At 41.4% G+C, this 17,914-nt stretch overlaps 1 protein-coding gene and 2 pseudogenes across 1 annotated transcript; 2 read left to right on the forward strand and 1 right to left on the reverse strand.

Annotated features, from left to right (window-relative positions):
- The first annotated feature begins 3,461 nt into the window (after window positions 1-3,461).
- Window positions 3,462-4,066, forward strand: LOC109454207 (dynein light chain Tctex-type 1 pseudogene; annotated as a pseudogene).
- A 1,281-nt stretch (window positions 4,067-5,347) lies between these two features.
- On the reverse strand, window positions 5,348-5,729 carry LOC109454200 (large ribosomal subunit protein eL31 pseudogene; annotated as a pseudogene).
- A 3,417-nt stretch (window positions 5,730-9,146) lies between these two features.
- On the forward strand, window positions 9,147-10,781 carry LOC141572859 (tripartite motif-containing protein 75-like). The gene has a single exon (XM_074338720.2). It carries the CDS (start codon window positions 9,391-9,393, stop codon window positions 10,774-10,776), a length of 1,386 nt encoding a protein of 461 aa, XP_074194821.2. The 5' UTR covers window positions 9,147-9,390; the 3' UTR covers window positions 10,777-10,781.
- Window positions 10,782-17,914: the final 7,133 nt, after the last annotated feature.

Genomic DNA, 17,914 nt, shown 5'->3' on the forward strand with positions numbered 1-17,914 from the left:
CTCCTGTCGTTGTAACAAGCACTTAAGTGTCCTTGGCCTTGATCTAAGGCTTCGTCCTCGTAATAACCTTGTAGGACTGTTTCTGTTATTGTTTGCATTTTTTAGATGAGCAAGCTAAAGTATAGAGAGGTCGAGAAAGTCAGAAAGAGATTTCAACCCAAAGCCTGCCAGCTGGGTTACCTATTGAGCGATCCTTTCTTCCCAGGGCTTCATATGGGCTCCTAAGGGAGCAAGCAGTGAGTGGTTCATAGATACCAACTGATTTTATAAGGAAATTCTTGAGATATAAGCTGTTCTTTTTATCTGATACAACGTATAGAACAGAATTGTCAAGTGATTAAGTTGTTACACTATTAATGACTGTGGGAGGTTCACTGTCCTATTATCTCTACCTTGTATAAACTTTAACATTTTCGTAACAAGATTTACAAAAAAATATTTTTTTTAAATCTTTTAAAAAAAGGTTTAGTAACCGAAAACATTCTTGTGTTCATGTGAATCCAGTATAATGTATAATGGAATCCTGTAGGAAATAATACTGTAGATATTGTGCTGTTCTACAGCTAACTTGTTAAAAGATAAATCACTAAAATGAAATTGTATTACTATTGGTGAATACTGGTAGATTGCAGGCAAAAAAGAAAATTATTTAAAACTAAAGCATTAATACCATTTACGTGGTACTGTAAAAGCAAGTAATACCAGTAACTAAAAAGCAAAGCCAAACATATAAGTTAAATAAATTCATATAGATAAAATGAATTTAACAGTAAATGAAGCAGAATTACACACACAAAGCAGTATTTCCTATTTTACAAGACTACACCCATTCTTAAAGACAAATGAAATGCATTCAAGTGGGTGCTCAGTGGAGGAAGAGAGAATGGGATGTAGGGATGTGGTCTTTCATGGAATAATAATGTGGTCTGATTGAGACGCACGATTAAATCAAATCTCTCAAGGAGAGAGAGTTCCCTCTGGCAGCAACTCTTTATGCACACAAACTGATACACTAGAACGTCTTATTTATAAAATTGAAACATGCTTTTTAAAAAAAGAAGTCCTGTTCATTTTGTCCCTCTATGCCTCAATTTTTTTTAACTGTAAAAAGAAAGTTTGTATCTATTAATATTTCCACTGACAGTATATGATTTCCCTCGCAATCCTTGCCAACTGGTTATTATTATCTTAATTTTTGTTAATCTGGCAGAGAAAATGTATCTCAATTTAACTGTCTTTTCTCTGATTACTAGTGAGTTTAAGAATTCGTTCATTTGTTAATTTGTAGTTCTCCTTGGAGTTTTCTGGAGCGCCCTCTTTTTTTCTCTTTACTTTTCTCCGGAAGTGCTATCATTCCTCCTTGGCACTATTTAACGTACCTCAGTGCAGAGAGAGGACATAACATTTTTCTCCTGCCTGGCCCGTTTGCAGGCCACCAGTCTTCTGTATGCAACTGTTTAGTGGAGGCATACACTTGGATTTCTAACTGGCATCTCCAGATTCATGGCTCCAAAACATAACTCTCACTGCTGGGAAACTGCTCATACCCCAGCTCTCTCTATCTCGATTCAGGGAACATCCATTATCCTCATAGCTAAGGCAAAAACCTAGGAGGCATTTCCAATTTCTCTCATTTCTTTTCTCCTGACCCAATCAATCAGGAAGTCCTGTCATTCTCCCTTTGGTCTAATTCTTGGATTCCAGTACACCCTCCTGGGGGACACCTGGGAACACCTGTCCTGGGTTACCTGACTTTGGACCTCCAATTATCTCTCTCCAGCATCACACTGTCATATGGGATGTGACTTTGGGACCAGGTTTGGGCTCCTGTGGGACCTGTGGAGACCACTGGCCTAGGGCAGCTCCTTAGGAAGCACTGAGTCCTAAGGAGCAGGCAGCAGAACAGCTGTTTGCAGCAGAAGAGCTGTTTGCCAAAGAGGCTAAGAAAAGCAGTCAGAGGCCAGTCAGCGCCAGCACGTGTATGAGGGATCAAAACAACTTTAAAGGGAATGAAGAAGTGTTCAGTGGACTCGCACACCAGATTGCTGATAAATTAGTGGGAATAATTTCAGTGCAGTGGTTGGAGGTAAAAGCCAGGATGCCTCTGATGGGAGATATGAAAGAGAAATACTGATTGTAATTCCTAAATGTAATTAGCCCAGAACCTGAAATCCAAGTAAACCGGATGGATTTTGCAGATTAATTTGCATCTCTGATGATCGGTAATTGCTTCTCAATTCTGCCCCCTCCCACCTATTGGCTCATTCCATTTAGTTTTATGGCCTAACCTACAGATAAAGGAAAATGGTCAGGAATACAAGAATTTTTCCCCTTCAGGGGTTTTAATACCAGACAAGATAAGATTTGCTGTCTTGCGAATGAAGCTGAATGTTTTCTATTCTAACTCTAATAAAATTACAATAAAATAAAGTGGAGGTTCTAAGAAAGTGCAACGTATTTAATATTTTCTAGGGAAAAAATGAAATGGAGAGAAATGACAAGCAATGACCATCAGAGAATTGTAGAAGGACATATCCTGGTCACCTCTTCAGGCCACACCTATTCCCTGTGTGGTCTCAACTACCATCTGTCTGTTGAACACTCCCCAACCTGTATCTCACTGTAGGTCACTAATGTTCTTTTTTTCTGATTCTAAGTGCGTCATGCCCTGCCAGATAATTGTAAGATGATTTCCATGCCAGCACTACTTGTCAAATGAAAAGATTTTTAAAAAGCCACGTGCAGAGAAGACACAAGGACCTTGAGCTCGGGTGTGATCTCAGCTCTATTATCTACCAGCTAGGTCTCCTAGGAAAAATTACTTGATTCCTCTGAACCTCAGTTTATTTTTATACAAAATAAGTGTAAGACAAAAGCCACCGTGGTGGTGTTAATAATAACAGAGGATATGTATTATCCAAATAACAGACACAAAATAGTTATTCCATAAATGACAGTAGCAACAGATCAGTGCCCCTCAACAAGCAAAAGGGTAAGAAATTAGTAGATTATAAAAACCTCAGAGTACAGACTTTACTTGAGGAATTATTGATCCCAAAAACTTACTTTAGTTTTCTTTCTTTTTTTTTTTAAGTCTGTTATCCTCTATAGACTGATGGAAGTGCCTAGAACATATGCATATGTTCACTCTGTCTGTAGACATTATGTAGTGTAAAAACTTTTCCAACATTCTAATTTTGTGGAAGAAAAGTGGACATAACATGGGAAGGAGATCGTTCTGCATAATTTAAAAATATCTTTACCAATTCTGGGTACAAGGTAATGTATACAATACAGAAGATTATTTAAAAAGGGGGGAAACAAACAAACAAAAAATGACAGTGTCTCTGAGTCCGTGCCAACTCCCCATTTCACTTAATTCCACCAATCCATCCCTCTAAGAGCAAATACTCCTATTTTTCCACACATTCTTTTTTGTAAATTTCAAATCTGCAAAAAAAAAAATGAAAAGAATAGTACAGTTAAGGAGGCGACGGGCGGGAGGAAAGATGGAAGACTACCAGTCTGCGGAAGAGACTGCTTTTGTTGTTGACGAAGTGAGCAACATTGTAAAAGAGGCCATAGAAAGTGCAATTGGTGGCATCACCTACCAGCACAGCAAAGTGAATCAGTGGACCACAAACGTAGTAGAACAGACTTTAAGCCAACTCACCAAGCTGGGAAAACCATTTAAATACATCATGACCTGTGTAATCATGCAGAAGAATGGAGCAGGATTACACATGGCAAGTTCTTGCTTCTGGGACAGCTCTACTGACCGGAGCTGCACCGTGCGATGGGAGAACAAGACCATGTACTGCATCGTCAGCGCCTTTGGACTGTCCATCTGAGCTCCGCCCGCCGTCTTTCTCCTTTGTCTCAACACCTCTCTTCCATCTTCTAAACACCAGCCATGAATTCAGTGAACTCCTTTGTCGTTCTCTTTAAGCGTCCTTTGTTGCACTCTCAAAATGTAGAGAATAACCCAGACGACTGCACTGTTCTGTGAGCTGCACCCCCTAAGTCAGAGGAATCGTCCATCGTAGGTGGTCAGTCAGAAGCCTGGATGCCACTAGTTTTCACTCTGAATATTTCTGTTCAAAGGTGCTAAAAACAAAAATCTTCTAGCGTGATACTTTCTTTACTGTCTGAAACGATTCAAGTACAGTAATTTTCCATACTTTGTACTTTTGTTAGAATAAATTATTCCAATTTTAAAAAAAAGAGAGAATAGTACAGTTAACACTTATATACATCTCTCTTAGGCTGCCCAAATGAACATGTTTGCCTTATTGTTTTAATTATCTCTAAATATTCATTTTATTTATTAATTTGTTTTGCTAAAAGTAAGTGTCAGAGCCCATGACACTTTCCCACTAAATACTTAAGCTGTGACAGCCTAAAAAATGAGGATTTCTCTTATAGGATTATAATATCATTATTATAAATTAAGAAATAAAATGACTTTAATTACATAATATCCATTTCTCCAATTGCTCCAAAGCTATCCTGTCCTTCCCTCTGTTTTTTTGTTTTTCATGATGTTGACTTTTATGAAAAGTTCAGGCCAGTTGTCTTTTTAGTAGTGGTGGGTTAGGGTGGTGACAGCCTGAGAACTCAATGTAAAGTCCTCACTAGAGTTTCTGGTGAGCTCAGTAAGGTGATGCTAAAAAGAAGTCTTAATAAACAGTGAAAGGAAGAAATAAAACTGTCATTACCTGCACAAGATATAATTGTCTTTTAGAAAACCAGAAGAATTTACAGACAATGATAAAGACATAGGGGATTTTAGCAAGATTATTGTATAAAACAATCAATAGCCACATGTGAACAACAAATACGTATATTCCTATGTGAAGCAAAAAAAGAAAAATAAAATGTTGGAAGTGAATCTTATACACTTGCATCAAAATATAAAACAGCTAGGAATGAATCTAGGAATAAATATGCACGAATATGATGATCAAAATCATAAACATTCAATGAGAGAGATTAAGAAGAACTTTGTATATAAAAGTATACCACCGCATGGATCGTACGACAATATAGTAAAGATGTTAGTCTTCTCCAACTTGAATTACAGCTTCAGTGTAATAAAATCCCCAAGGGCACTGCTTTAATAATTAAATATGACTTTATTTATTATTTTGCTTAGCTGTGTTCAGAGAATAAACTAAATAGGCAAATACATTGTGGAGAACATTCACCTAGAAGAGTAGATAACCTACAAGTTCTTCAGAAAACGTCTACCATCTTTATCCTATTTCACACTCAGTCTTTTTCTTAAAGATGGAAACACATTTATTTTATTTTATTTTTTTGGCAGTTTTATAACTTTATTCGACAATCAGCAGCTAGTTCTGTCTGATCCACAGTAACTTTGCAGATTTTTGAAAGTAGAGACAGGTACATAGGTAACCAATCTATGGAGTTTATTTGGAGAATCTTCATCCTCATTACATTTTCTGGACAACTGCACACAGAGGTTGTAGGCGACATTCCTTATTTCTTTGGCCCAGACAGCTTTGTTGAGTCTGGTGCCATGCGCACATCTGGGGTTCCCATCTCCTTAATGGCAAATTTCCGAATTTCTCTGAATACCCGAAGGGCACGCTTCTTGAAACCCACTCCATGGATCGCTTGTGAATGTCGATAGTATATTCTCTGGTCACTACCTCGGTGATGGCAGAATGGCCCTTCTTCTCGCCACCCTTCTTTGTGGCAGCCATTGTGCTCAAGTTGGAAAGGAACAGCGCAAGATATTGTGTGACAGAAACACATTTAAAACAATGAAGTACATGTGCTGATAAAGGACAAAAGTATGTGAAACATAGGCAATTGTACAATCCATAGATTGCTCTTATCTGGAGACATACAAGGGGAATGTTCTCTATACAAACATATAAATCACATCAGTGTTTGGTTTTATATGTATAGACTAATTTCGGAAGGGTCTTCAAACAGCCATCAAGTGGGAATTCCTCTAGAAAGGCAAATAGAGGAGAGGAAGTCACTGTATAGCCGTTATACCATGGGAGCCTTTTCCATAATATATGGGGTTTCATTTTACCTTTAAAACCTTTACAGAAAATAGTTCTGGAGTAGAGGCATCTGTGTTCCTGATTAAAGAAAATCTTCATGTTCTCCTCAGAGGAGATGGCTATTGTCATGAAGCTGAGGCCAAAACCTTCATTCTGTGGCCCTTCTCTCTCCAGACAGCACTGTAGCTCCTTGCTGGTGGGGAATGTGCTGTGAACCCTATATCCAAGGCTGCTAGTCAGCGTCCATGGACAGTGAGCCCTCTACAAGTGTGAGGGGTGAATATCTGAATGATTGAGCTGTCAATGGCGGGGATGTCACATAGGTGATTGATATTATGTATATACAGATCCTGAGAAAGATCAAATCTGAATGTGGAGAGTCAGGGTTCCTGAGGAACTCACCAAAGGTCAGAAGCACCAGGGAGGTTCAGTTATAAACACACACACACCACACACACACACGCATGCACACACAAACAACATCCTATGACTCCTAAAGGCAAAATTCCGATACATTCCATCCAGTACCGGTCCTGGCACTGCTCAGGCATAGTCCATCCCCCACCGCCCCCACAAAGTTCCCATTTCCTGAATGAGCAGTGAAAGGAGAGATGTTACTACTGGGAGCTTGTATGCTGCCTGGGAGCCTATGGAGGCTGAGAACTACAGAATGAGTTTGTGAATCAGATACCGGTGACAAGGGCAGATTCTGGAAACACCTCCTTTTAGGGGCAGAAGGTATTAAAACAACCTCAAAGAAACAAGCTAAGACTTGTAGGCATTTCACTTGAGAAAAACAAAATGAGGACTTTTCGAAATATTCAGTAGATTCAGAACCCAGATCACTGATGGAATTAGAGAGGAGATTAAGTGCAGTCGTAAAAGGAGGTGGGAACTTAGAAGATGCAGAAAGGCAGATGGGAAATGTCATCAGGGGCCTGTCATTTCCTCGATGTTGATTGCATTTAGAGTTTATCCAATGGGACAAAGGAGAGGAAACTCCCTACAGGATTATAAAAGCCGAACCAGGTCAGATTCTGGTAACAGTGAAGGGAAAATTTGGGCCGTGTTTTGTCCTCTGCCGTGGATCAAGGAAGACTATCTGTTCTGCGAGGAAGAAAGAAGCCGTCACCGCCCCCCAGACCTAACGGACACAGGGCTGCTGCCGCCTCAGCAGAGAGCCAAGTCAGCAGGTGAGCATGTCCCAGGCCACAGGTGACGGGCACCCAGGAAAGGGACCAGAATATCGGGGTGAACGAAGCGGGAGCGACCAAGCCGGCCGGCCAAGGTGTGGATTGGGGTGACTCGTCGCCGGCGCCTCACCGTGGTGGGTGAAGGCGGTAACGGGGGAGTTGACCGAGTCAGAGTGGTCTGGGAGGCTGCAGAGAGGATGGGAGACGATCATTGGAGTTATTTGGAAGAGGTTTTTCTGGCGGGCAGAGTGGATAATTTAGTGGGTTCAGAGGAGGAGACAGTAGGGGAAGAGGAAGCTCCAGCTGTGGGTGTGGCTGTGACCCGATTTCTGCTGCTCACCTGGACCACACCTGAGGGAGGTATGGGAAAGTCCCAGGGGCTTCTGGTGAGGAGTTGCCGTGTGCCAGGCCCTCTGCTCATTGCTGTTCCATTTTCTAACTCAATGTACTCCCCGTTTAAGGTTTTATGTATGTGTGCATAATTACTTGATTGAAGATTACATATTTACTGATATTTTAATAGGTATATATGTTCCTTTTTCACTCTGGAACAAACTGGAGACTTTGTGCTGGTGAAATTGTAGTGGTTTAGGTGTTTCGAGGACTTCAAAGTGAATTTGTACATTAGACATATTTTGACAGTGTTGAGAAAAATCAGCAAACCTGCAATTAAACAATCTAAATAAGGCTGATGGTGCCTTTTTCAGCACCACCAAGCAGTTATTCAATAAAAGCTGACAATAACTGAGTATTCCTAAAATTTAGGTGAATTTGAAACCATTTTCCTAGATAGTCCCCGCAGCATCAGATCCCACAAGACTGGCCCCACTGCAGAAGTCAGTCGAAAGCCTAGGTTATTACCTATACTTCTGACCCACAAACTAAATCAGGTCCCTACAACCTCCTCTTTGGGTTCCATTTTAATTTGTAGGTGCAGCTCACAGAATTCAGCGTTTACTTAGGTTAACCACCTTTATTATAAGGGACACAGATGAGAAGCCAGATGAAGAGGCATGTAGGATGATAGCCAGAGAAGTTCTGAGACAGGAGCTTCTATCCCTGCGGAACTGGGCTGTGCCACCCTTCTGGCATTTGGATGTGTTCCCCAACCCAGAAACTCTTCAAATCTCCTTCAACAGTTTCTACTTTTTTCCCAGAACTTAATCTCCAGACAGACAGTGGTGTAGTTGGAAGGCCTGAGAGTCAGAACAGGCGGTATAGATTCCAATCTGGGTCTAAAGACCTAAGAATCAGGAGCACCGAGGAAAGGAGGTGGATGTGCTAGCTTATTCACTCCAGCAGAGTGAATTCAACCTTCCCTCCCCCCCAGTTTTTCTTCTCTTCAGGCCCTCAGTTGATTGGATGATGCCCACCCACATTGGGGAGGGACATCTGCTTTGCTCATCCACTGATTCAAATACTAATCTTCCAGAAATCCCCTCACAGACACACCCAGAATTAGTGTTTGACCAGCTATCTGGGTACCCAGTGGCCCAATCAAGTTGACACAAAATTAACTAGGTATTCCTTCACATGTTTCTCTATCCCTGATATTTTCTGTAAATAGGTGGTTAGGTCTCTGCTTGATGAGATTTAGGTTTCTGGCAAAACTTCTTCCCAAATAGTGCTATGGACTTCCTTCAGCATTTCTATAAATATGTTTGTCATGCTTTTTGTGATGTTTGTAGCCAATGATGCATTTGCCTAGGTGGATTAATTCATTTAGAGTTGCAAAATAGATGATAGCCTTCATTGCTAACTCCTTAAATATTATCTTGAAAAATGATTTGGTCTACCTGAGTGAGGTATTGTGCATATGGGGATGTAAGGATTAATGCTGATTGAACTTTCCTTTAAATGGCAATATTCTTTTGTTCACAGAAACCATACATGACTTGGATTGTGCTTCAGTTTTGACCACGAGGCTTCTGTGGCTGACCTTCACTCGGGTGAATGTGCCATTAAATATAGAAGGAGGGGGTGATTAGAAGACAGGAAATCAGCTGGTGGCTGGGATGTGACTTGGGGGCTCCTATTGCATTCCACAGAGGAGAGCGAGGACTGAGGAGACATCAGCTTCTCACTTTTGTTAGCTCCTGGAGAATCACACTGACTGACTGAAGAGAGTCTCCTCAGACAGAAACCTTCATAGCACAATGGCCTTCGCAGTCTCCTTGGCCAAGCTCCAAGCGGAGGCCAGATGTCCCATCTGCCTGGATTACCTGAGAGACCCAATAACCATTGAGTGCGGGCACAACTTCTGTCACTCCTGTATCCACCAGCGCTGGGAAGACCTACAGGACATCTTTCCCTGTCCCGTCTGCCTTCACCACTGCTCTGACAGGAACTTCAAGAGGAACATCCAATTATGTCACATGACTGACATTGTTAAGCAGCTTCCCACTCCAAGGAGAAAGAGGAAAAGGCAAGAAGAGAAACCTCTGTGTAAGAAGCATAATGAAGTTCTGGCTCTTTTCTGTGAGAAGGACCTGGAGCTCCTGTGTCCCCAGTGCGGGGTCTCCTCCGACCACCAGGCTCACCGCCTGATGCCCATTGAGGAAGCTGCAGCTGGTCAGAGGAGGAAGCTCAAAAGCTTCATTGAGCCCCTGAGGCAGCAGGCTGAAGATGCTGAGACGGGATATGAAAATGAAGCTTCAAAACCGTTTGAAGTGAGGAGGGAGATGGAAAATTGGAAAAGAGAATTACACTATGAGTGTAAAGAACTCAAGTATTCCTTGGAAACAGGGCAAGGTACCATTAATGCCTGCCTATTTATGGAAGAGAAGGATGTTGAAGAAAAACTAACTGAAAATAGGAGACAAATGTCAAACCATATGTCCATGCTAAACAATCTCTTAAGTGAAATAGCAGAGAAGTATTTGCAGACAGACCTAGATTTACTCACAAATATTGAAAATATCCACAACAGGTATGAACACATAGAGACCCCAGCCGTCTTTTCATATGAATTAAAGAAAGAGAGTTGCACTCTCCCCCCACATTATTTTGGCCTGCATAAAATGATCAGCACATTTCAGGTAGATTTGACACTAGATCCAGAAACTGCCCATGCATGTCTCATTGTCTCAAGAGATAGAAAACGTGTGATGTTTAATACAATGACACGAAACTATCTTCATAATCCCCAGGCATTTACTTCTTACCCAGGAGTCTTCAGTTATGAGGGATTTGATGCAGGTAGGCATTTTTGGCACGTAGAAATAAGAGGCACAGGTGAATGGTCCTTAGGCGTCTGTAAAGAATCTTTCCTCAGAAATCGTCTTATGTCACCATCCCTAAGCAATGGCTGCTGGCAAGACCAGCTTTTCACTACTATATGCGGTACATGCCTTACAGGACAAGTCATGCAGATTGGCGTTTTTCTGGACTATGAGTTGGGAGAGATTTCATTTTATAATTTGAATAACAGGTCGTATTTGTATAGATTCACTGATACATTTACAGAAAAACTAATGCCTTGTTTCTCTATTGGACCCTCTTCAAAATCTCTTACAATCTGTATCCTCAGAGACAAAGGATGAACTACTTGGAGGACAATTTTGTATGTGATTTTCTTCCCTTGTTATTGGGAGATATACTTGTAATAAAGATTCTGGTTCCAGTTTTGATGTTTTACTACTGAAAGCTTTTAAGACTCACCCTTCTCTCATCCCTTTTTCCTCACATTGGGGAAAGCTGATGAGAAAAACGGGGTGTCCCACCCTCTGGCCGAGGTGGGAAAATCCAACCAATGAAGATCCTAATAGTCCCAGAACCCTTCCACTAACATCACCCAGTAACCCCAAGCTAGTACTTTTCCCCTGAGGTCTCTGTCATTTTGGGTTCTACTCTGAGAGCCACCCTGCTCTCCCCAAAAAGCTCATCTTGTAAGAAACCTTCTCATACTCTTCTGGTATGTGGTGTGGCATCACTGGCCTTAATATTTGAAACAAATTTTGAATGGGTTCCACTGTGGCTATGCAACCTGGTTCCCACCATTGGCACTGTGAACAGGATTATCCAAGGTGGGGTACCACCATGGGTTCCTCTGACTATGGCTAGTAACTGGCTCTGGTGCCCGAGGCAAGGATGCACTTTTCAGGTGTGCTGCCTTGTGCTGCATTTGCTGAGTTCTACCAAGAATGTGACATTGATTTCACTAACCAGTCAGAAGTTTCAATAAAGAACACATTCTATTTTCTTTATTTTTTTTTATATAAAATTTTAAGAATTCTAATTGTTTTGCTTCTGTCTCATATTTTATAAAATCATTTTCATATACAACTTCAAACACCACATCCTCGTGTTTAACATTATATGAAACTGCTGACATTTTAGGACATGCTTCTGTTTGGAAGCCTATATGTGTATTGTGGGGAAATAAAAAAGAGTTTTGCTTTGTACATATCTGTCATATTTGTCTATATCCATAACATGAAAAGATTCTCAGCAGCACGTTTGAGAACCCCTTTCATTGAGGTATGAGAGACCCCTGCATTGATCAGAGTAGCCATGCGATGATGCTGTGGCAATCTCAGTTGCTTAGCAAGACAAAACCTAGTACTTACTCTTCTAAAGTGCTATGTGGGTCAGTAAGTCAATATTCATTACCCACCCAGGACTCCCTCTGTTTTAGGTTGTCACAGCACAGCGTCACTTCAACTAGAAAAAAAGGGAGCATTAAAAGGGCATACTGGGCCGGCCGGTGGCTCAGGTGGTTAGAGCTCCATGCTCCTAACTCCGAAGGCTGCCGGTTCGATTCCCACATGGGTCAGTGGGCTCTCAACCACAAGGTTGCCAGTTCAATTCCTCGAGTCCCACAAGGGATGGTGGGCAGCGCCCCCTGCAACTAAAATTGAGCATGGCACCTTGAGCTGAGTTGCCGCTGAGCTCCCGGATGGCTCAGTTGGTTGGAGCATGTCCTCTCAACCACAAGGTTGCCGGTTCGACTCCCGCAAGGGATGGTGGGCTGTGCCCCCTGCAACTAGCAACGGCAACTGGACCTGGAGCTGAGCTGCGCCCTCCACAACTAAGACTGAAAGGACAACAACTTGAAGCTGAACAGCACCCTCCACAACTAAGATTGAAAGGACAACAACTTGACTTGGAGAAAAAGTCCTGAAAGAGCACGCTGTTCCCCAATAAAGTCCTGTTCCCCTTCCCCAATAAAATCTTTAAAAAAAAAAAAAAAAAGGCATACTGAGATTTGAAGGCCAACTCCAGGAAGTGACACACATTTTCTCTTCTTCCATTTTCTAATACTAACTGCAGGGCCCCATTTATATGCAAGGGGTAGGAAAGAATACATGTAATATGAGGTGAAAACCTAAACTGTTTGCCATGATTCCTGAATCCAATTAGACATTAGTGCAATTTGCACTAATGTTGAGTGCTAGAATTAAAACTCTCCACTTAAAACTTGTAAGTAAATAAACACTGAGATTTACAATAGTTTGGCTTCATCCTATAGTAGCTGTTCAATAACTTCTTCCAGTAAAGAGATATTTATTTAAAAGCCTTAAAACATTCTGCATTTGGCAGAAATATAACACATTATCTTGAAATTGTGGTGATTCATTGAATCATTGAGACTAAATGTCTTAACACAATTGAATGAAAGGGAAAAACTCAGTGGATAACGGCTTCTGTGGGTAAGTAACCTAAGAGCTACATAAATGACTGCAGAGACATTATAAAGGCCAGCACTGGGGTTGAGGCATGTTTAGACTGGAAACAGACAGACCCACACAGGCAATTCACACTTTGCATAGTTCCAATATACACACCGTTCTTTGCCATGGTTACTTGAATAACCAGGTCCCTCGCTGGTTCAAACTTCAGTTAGCCATGCCATATAAACAGTGAGTAATTCTTACAGTAGAAACTATATGGACCCAGAGGGTGGAGTCTCCATCCACAGAGGACTATTCTCCTCAACTAAATATCCAAGTTCTTTACTTACAAGTTCTGCTTTCCACATAATGATAGTACACAATTCAGCTATGTTTTCTGTCACTGTATAACAAGAATCAGCTTTTCTCCAGTCTCATATGACATGTTCCTCATGTCCATCTGAATTGTCAGCAAAGGACCTTTCATGTTCATGTTTCTACCAACATTCTCCTTTGGACAATATATGTCTTTTTCTGGGCTAATTTATCTTATTTGTCGTGAACTCCCTATTGGGCTGGCAAATCCCATGGTCTGGAGTAAGGGTTAGAAATACATCGCAGAGGGGGGTGGCCGGTTAGTTCAGTTGGTTAGAGTGCGGTGCTCTGAACAAGGTTGTCAGTTCTATCCCCATGTGGGCCACAGTGAGCTGCGCCCTCCATAACCAGATCGAAACAACTACCTGACTTGGAGCATCTGATGGGTCCTGGAAAAACACAAATAAATAAAAGTTTTTAAAAAAAAAGAAAGAAAGAAATACATTGTGGGGAAAAACAGAATCCTGATGGAAGTGACTTAAAGAGTCAAGTGACCTACTTTGAATTTTCTAGAATAGGAGATTTGAAGAACTTATGTCTTTGTCTCTACTTCACACTTTAACCAACAGCAGTTTGACACCTGAGCTTATGACTCCATTGAAATGGTTTCTCAGTAATCTCATTAGTCATCTGGCAGGAAAATCACTGGAACACTATTCAGTCATTATTATTATTATTATTATCATTGTTTTCCACAATTACTTTTTTTTTTAATTTCTATTTATTTTAAGTGTGTTTTTCCAGGACCCATCAGCTCCAAGTCAAGTAGTTGTTTCAATCTTGTGGAGGGTGCAGTTCACACTGGCCCATGTAGGGATCGAACCGGCAACCTTGTTGTTAACTGCACCACACTCTAATCAACTGAGCTAAATGGACACTCTACTCTTTAATTATTAACGTATCTCTTTCCTTAAGACTGTTGTTAGCTGTGAGTTTGACAAGATTCAACTGTGATTCTGTACTTGTTTTTTGCTTTGTAGGACTCACTGATTTATAGATTGGTAGCATATAATATATATTTGAATTTTTAAAACATGTGAGTGATGTCAACTATAATTGAAAGTAAATTTTAAAAAAGGAATGTGGGTAAATTTTTAGCAATCAATATGAATACCAATTTACCCAAGAAGTAATTTGCCAAAAATAAATTGTGATGAAGAATTTTAGAGCTCAGAGAATGTTTCTCAAGAAAAGTAGCAATTAGGCTGTGATCTGAAGTAAGAGTGCCAATAAACAATGGAGTGAGCAATGTGTATGCGACACAGAGCTGTCATGGACCAAAGTCACCTGAGCAAAGGTCCTGTGGCAGAGGGCTGTCATGTCCTGAGTGTGGAGCGAGGGTACGACTGCAAAGTGCTGAGATTGCATAGTGTGAAGCGAGGTTGAAACTGGTGGGCTCCAGAGTTCCATCTTCCTGGGTGAGAAAAGAAACAGGCTTCACTTAGCCTTTTAGATTTCAGTTTCTTCATCAGCAAAAATGGGATTAAAGAGTGTTGAGTGGATCAAGGGAGATTTACAATGATGCAAATTAGATCATGCATATCAGCAGTGTCAGTCCTTCTTGGCCTGATTGAAAAACAGGACATCTATCCCCACCAACCAGCAACTCTGAGCCAATCCCTTCCTCCGCGAGGGAGGAGTTATCTGGCTTTGGTGGGCGGGGTCCTAATAGCTCCACCCCACCTAGGGGTGTATATATACCAGGGTCACATCGCAGACCATGCATTTCAGACCCTACCAGTGCCCAGAGCCCTCTGTTTCAGGTGAGCCAATGTGAGACCATGTGGGTGTGGGAGGCGGGGGCGAGGTAATACGTCCTGAGAGCCTGCTCTCTTCCCAGCTGACACTTCACAGCTTAAAATGGAATCCAAACTCGGGTTTGGCTTATTTTAAAACGTGCGATTTTTTTTTTTTGGGGGGGGGGGGTCGTAGAATAAGCGTTTATTATCAGAGCACAGGTGGTTTGAGAAGACAGCGGGTTAACACCTCCAGAAACTGCCTTCACATTCTCAGTATGGCTTGGGGTATTTAAAAGAATCTGGGTGTTCCTCCAGAGGCTACGGGATAGCTCTGAGGGTCTGCCTTAAAACGTGCGATTTTTAAAACTCGTATGGTTTCCTGGTCCCTCTCGGAGCCATGTCCTATGTCACCTAAATACTCACTAAAAATATAGATACCCAGATCTGACCATGCAGGGGTCAGAAACGGGAATATCGGTGTGTGAGAAAGCAAAGGCGAGTGTCCTCAAACGTCACTCTCACAGACTAACTAACCCATAGCAGCGGATTCCAGGTGAGCTGGGAGACAGGAAGATATACGTAGGTGCGGGAGGCGGGAACGTGTTAGGAGCCCGGGCTTCCTGTGCGGCTGCTTTTTTGCAGGCGAATCTTCACTTGGATTCAGGTTATTTTAAGGCACATGCTTTTATTGTATTCCAGATCCCTCCATGACCTTTGTCCTAAGTTATCTAAATGCTTGCTAAAAATACAGATATGGAGATCCCAACCTGCCCTAAGGGTGACTACCTAATATCTGTGACAGCGCTCAGAGGTGCTGGTCAGAAGCCACATGTGGAATCCCTTTCAGGAGGTCTCAGTGAGGGCTGGTTTGTGTATAGGCAGAGAGTGGAGCAATTAGGGTTGTTGTGGGGCCGGTATCCCTGGTACTCAGACGGTGAATTAACTTGATCTTTACCTGCCTGCAGACAAACGCTCAGAGAGTCTAAGTAGTAATCTCAAAGTCACTCAATTCCTAAGGGAACACAGAGACTTGTCCAAGATTTTAGTCATTCAACAGTTTTAGCCAGGGACTGAGGAGATAATTGGAGATACAATCATGGTGGGCATCACATGTAGGTTACAATAATGGGGAATTGAGATCTCCAAAATGTGTTATTTTGCAACATGAGAGTTGAATGAAAATTCATGATATTGCCTTTACTGTTACATGACACTGTGGTTAAACAAGGTGACCCAACATGGAGGTCACCTTCTCAGCCTCATGGCCTCTACAGTGACTGTAAGGGAAAGCTCAACTCTCGTCTCAGAAATCCTCACTAGTTGGTAGTGGTAGCTTGCTAACTTCAAACAGTAGTGTGTGTGTGTGCTTCCCAGCTTTTTCTCACATTGAATTTCTGACGTTGAATTGTATTCTGTATATCATGTGATAATCACAGGTTTCCTACTTGCAGAGTTTTCAGAGTAAATCTAATCTGGTCCTAATACCATCCTCTTAGGTACACAGTACACTATATCCTGCATTTGAGACGAATAGATGAAAAAGAAGTAAATTTTGATATATGACAATTAAGTTTGCGAACTTGCCACCGTGTGCTTACATTGGCAGCACTGTACAAAGAGCTCACTAAGCTTTCGTAACCTTGGTATATCAGTGTCTCACAGTTGTGTTTGTATCTTGCTGAGTGGCATTCATCATTCTTGTGTGCTTTTGTGTGCCATCACGAGAATGTCTGAGCTTGAATTAGAGCAATGAACAAACATTAAATTTCTTGTTAAAATACAAAATAAAAAAGATTATCTTGTTGGTTCCACACACAAAAAAATTCTGAATAAACTTGGCATGAGTGGAAGTGAAATCAGGGATATGTTAGTCCAAGTTTATGGGGCTAATGCCATGAAGAAAATGGCAGTGTACAAATGGGTTAAACGTTTTTCTGAGGAGAGCAAATACGTCACTGATAAAGAGAAGTTATGGTGGCCAGTAACAAGCAGAACTAACAAAAAACATTGCAAAAATTCATCAAATTGTGCATCAAAATAATTGGCTGACTGTGCATAGCAGACCAAGTAAACATTGATAAAGAAACCGTTAGGAAAATCTTAACTAAAAGTCTTGGCATGAGGAAGGTGTGCGAAAAAATGGTCCTAAAAGAGCTCATCGATGAACAAAAGCAGAGGAGAGTCGAAATTTGCCAAGACCTTTTGGAGAGGCAAGACTATGTTTTGGGCCATGTTATCATTGGTGATAAAATATGGGTGTTCCAGTACAACCCTGAAACTAAAAGTCAAAGTGCACAATGGAAGTCAGCCAATTCTCCACAACCAAAAAAGTTCCATCAGTCCAAATCAAGAGTCGAAATGATGTTGCTAACCTTTTTTTTGATATCAGAGGGACTATTCATTATGAATTTGTACCAACTGGACCAATAGTTAACCAAGTTTACTATTTGGAAGTGCTAAAAAAGGCTGTGTGAAAAAGTTAAGGCCAAAACGACCTGAACTTTTTGCCAACAATTCATGGCTCTCGCATTACAACAATGCATGAGCTGACATGGCACTGTCTGTGAGGCAGTTTTTAGCCAGTAAACAAATAACTGTATTGGAACACCCACCCTACTCACCTCAACTGGCCCTCAATGACTTCTTTCTTTACCTGAAGATGAAGGAAATATTGAAAGGAAGACTTTTTTTTTTTTTTTTAAAGATTTTATTGGGGAAGGGGAACAGGACTTAATTGGGTAACAGTGTGTACTTCGAGGCCTTTTTTCCAAGTCATGTTGTTGTCCTTTCAATCTTAGTTGTGGAGGGTGCTGTTCAGCTTCAAGTTGTTGTCCTTTCAGTCTTAGTTGTGGAGGGCACAGCTCAGCTCCAGGTCCAGTTGCCGTTGCTAGTTGCAGGGGGCACAGCCCACCATCCCTTGCGGGAGTCGAGGAGTTGAACCAGCAACCTTGTGG

Source organism: Rhinolophus sinicus, chromosome 15 (genome assembly GCF_057876585.1).
Source record: "Rhinolophus sinicus isolate RSI-liver-muscle chromosome 15, RSI-T2T, whole genome shotgun sequence".
In the NCBI taxonomy this organism is placed as follows: Eukaryota; Metazoa; Chordata; class Mammalia; order Chiroptera; family Rhinolophidae; genus Rhinolophus; species Rhinolophus sinicus.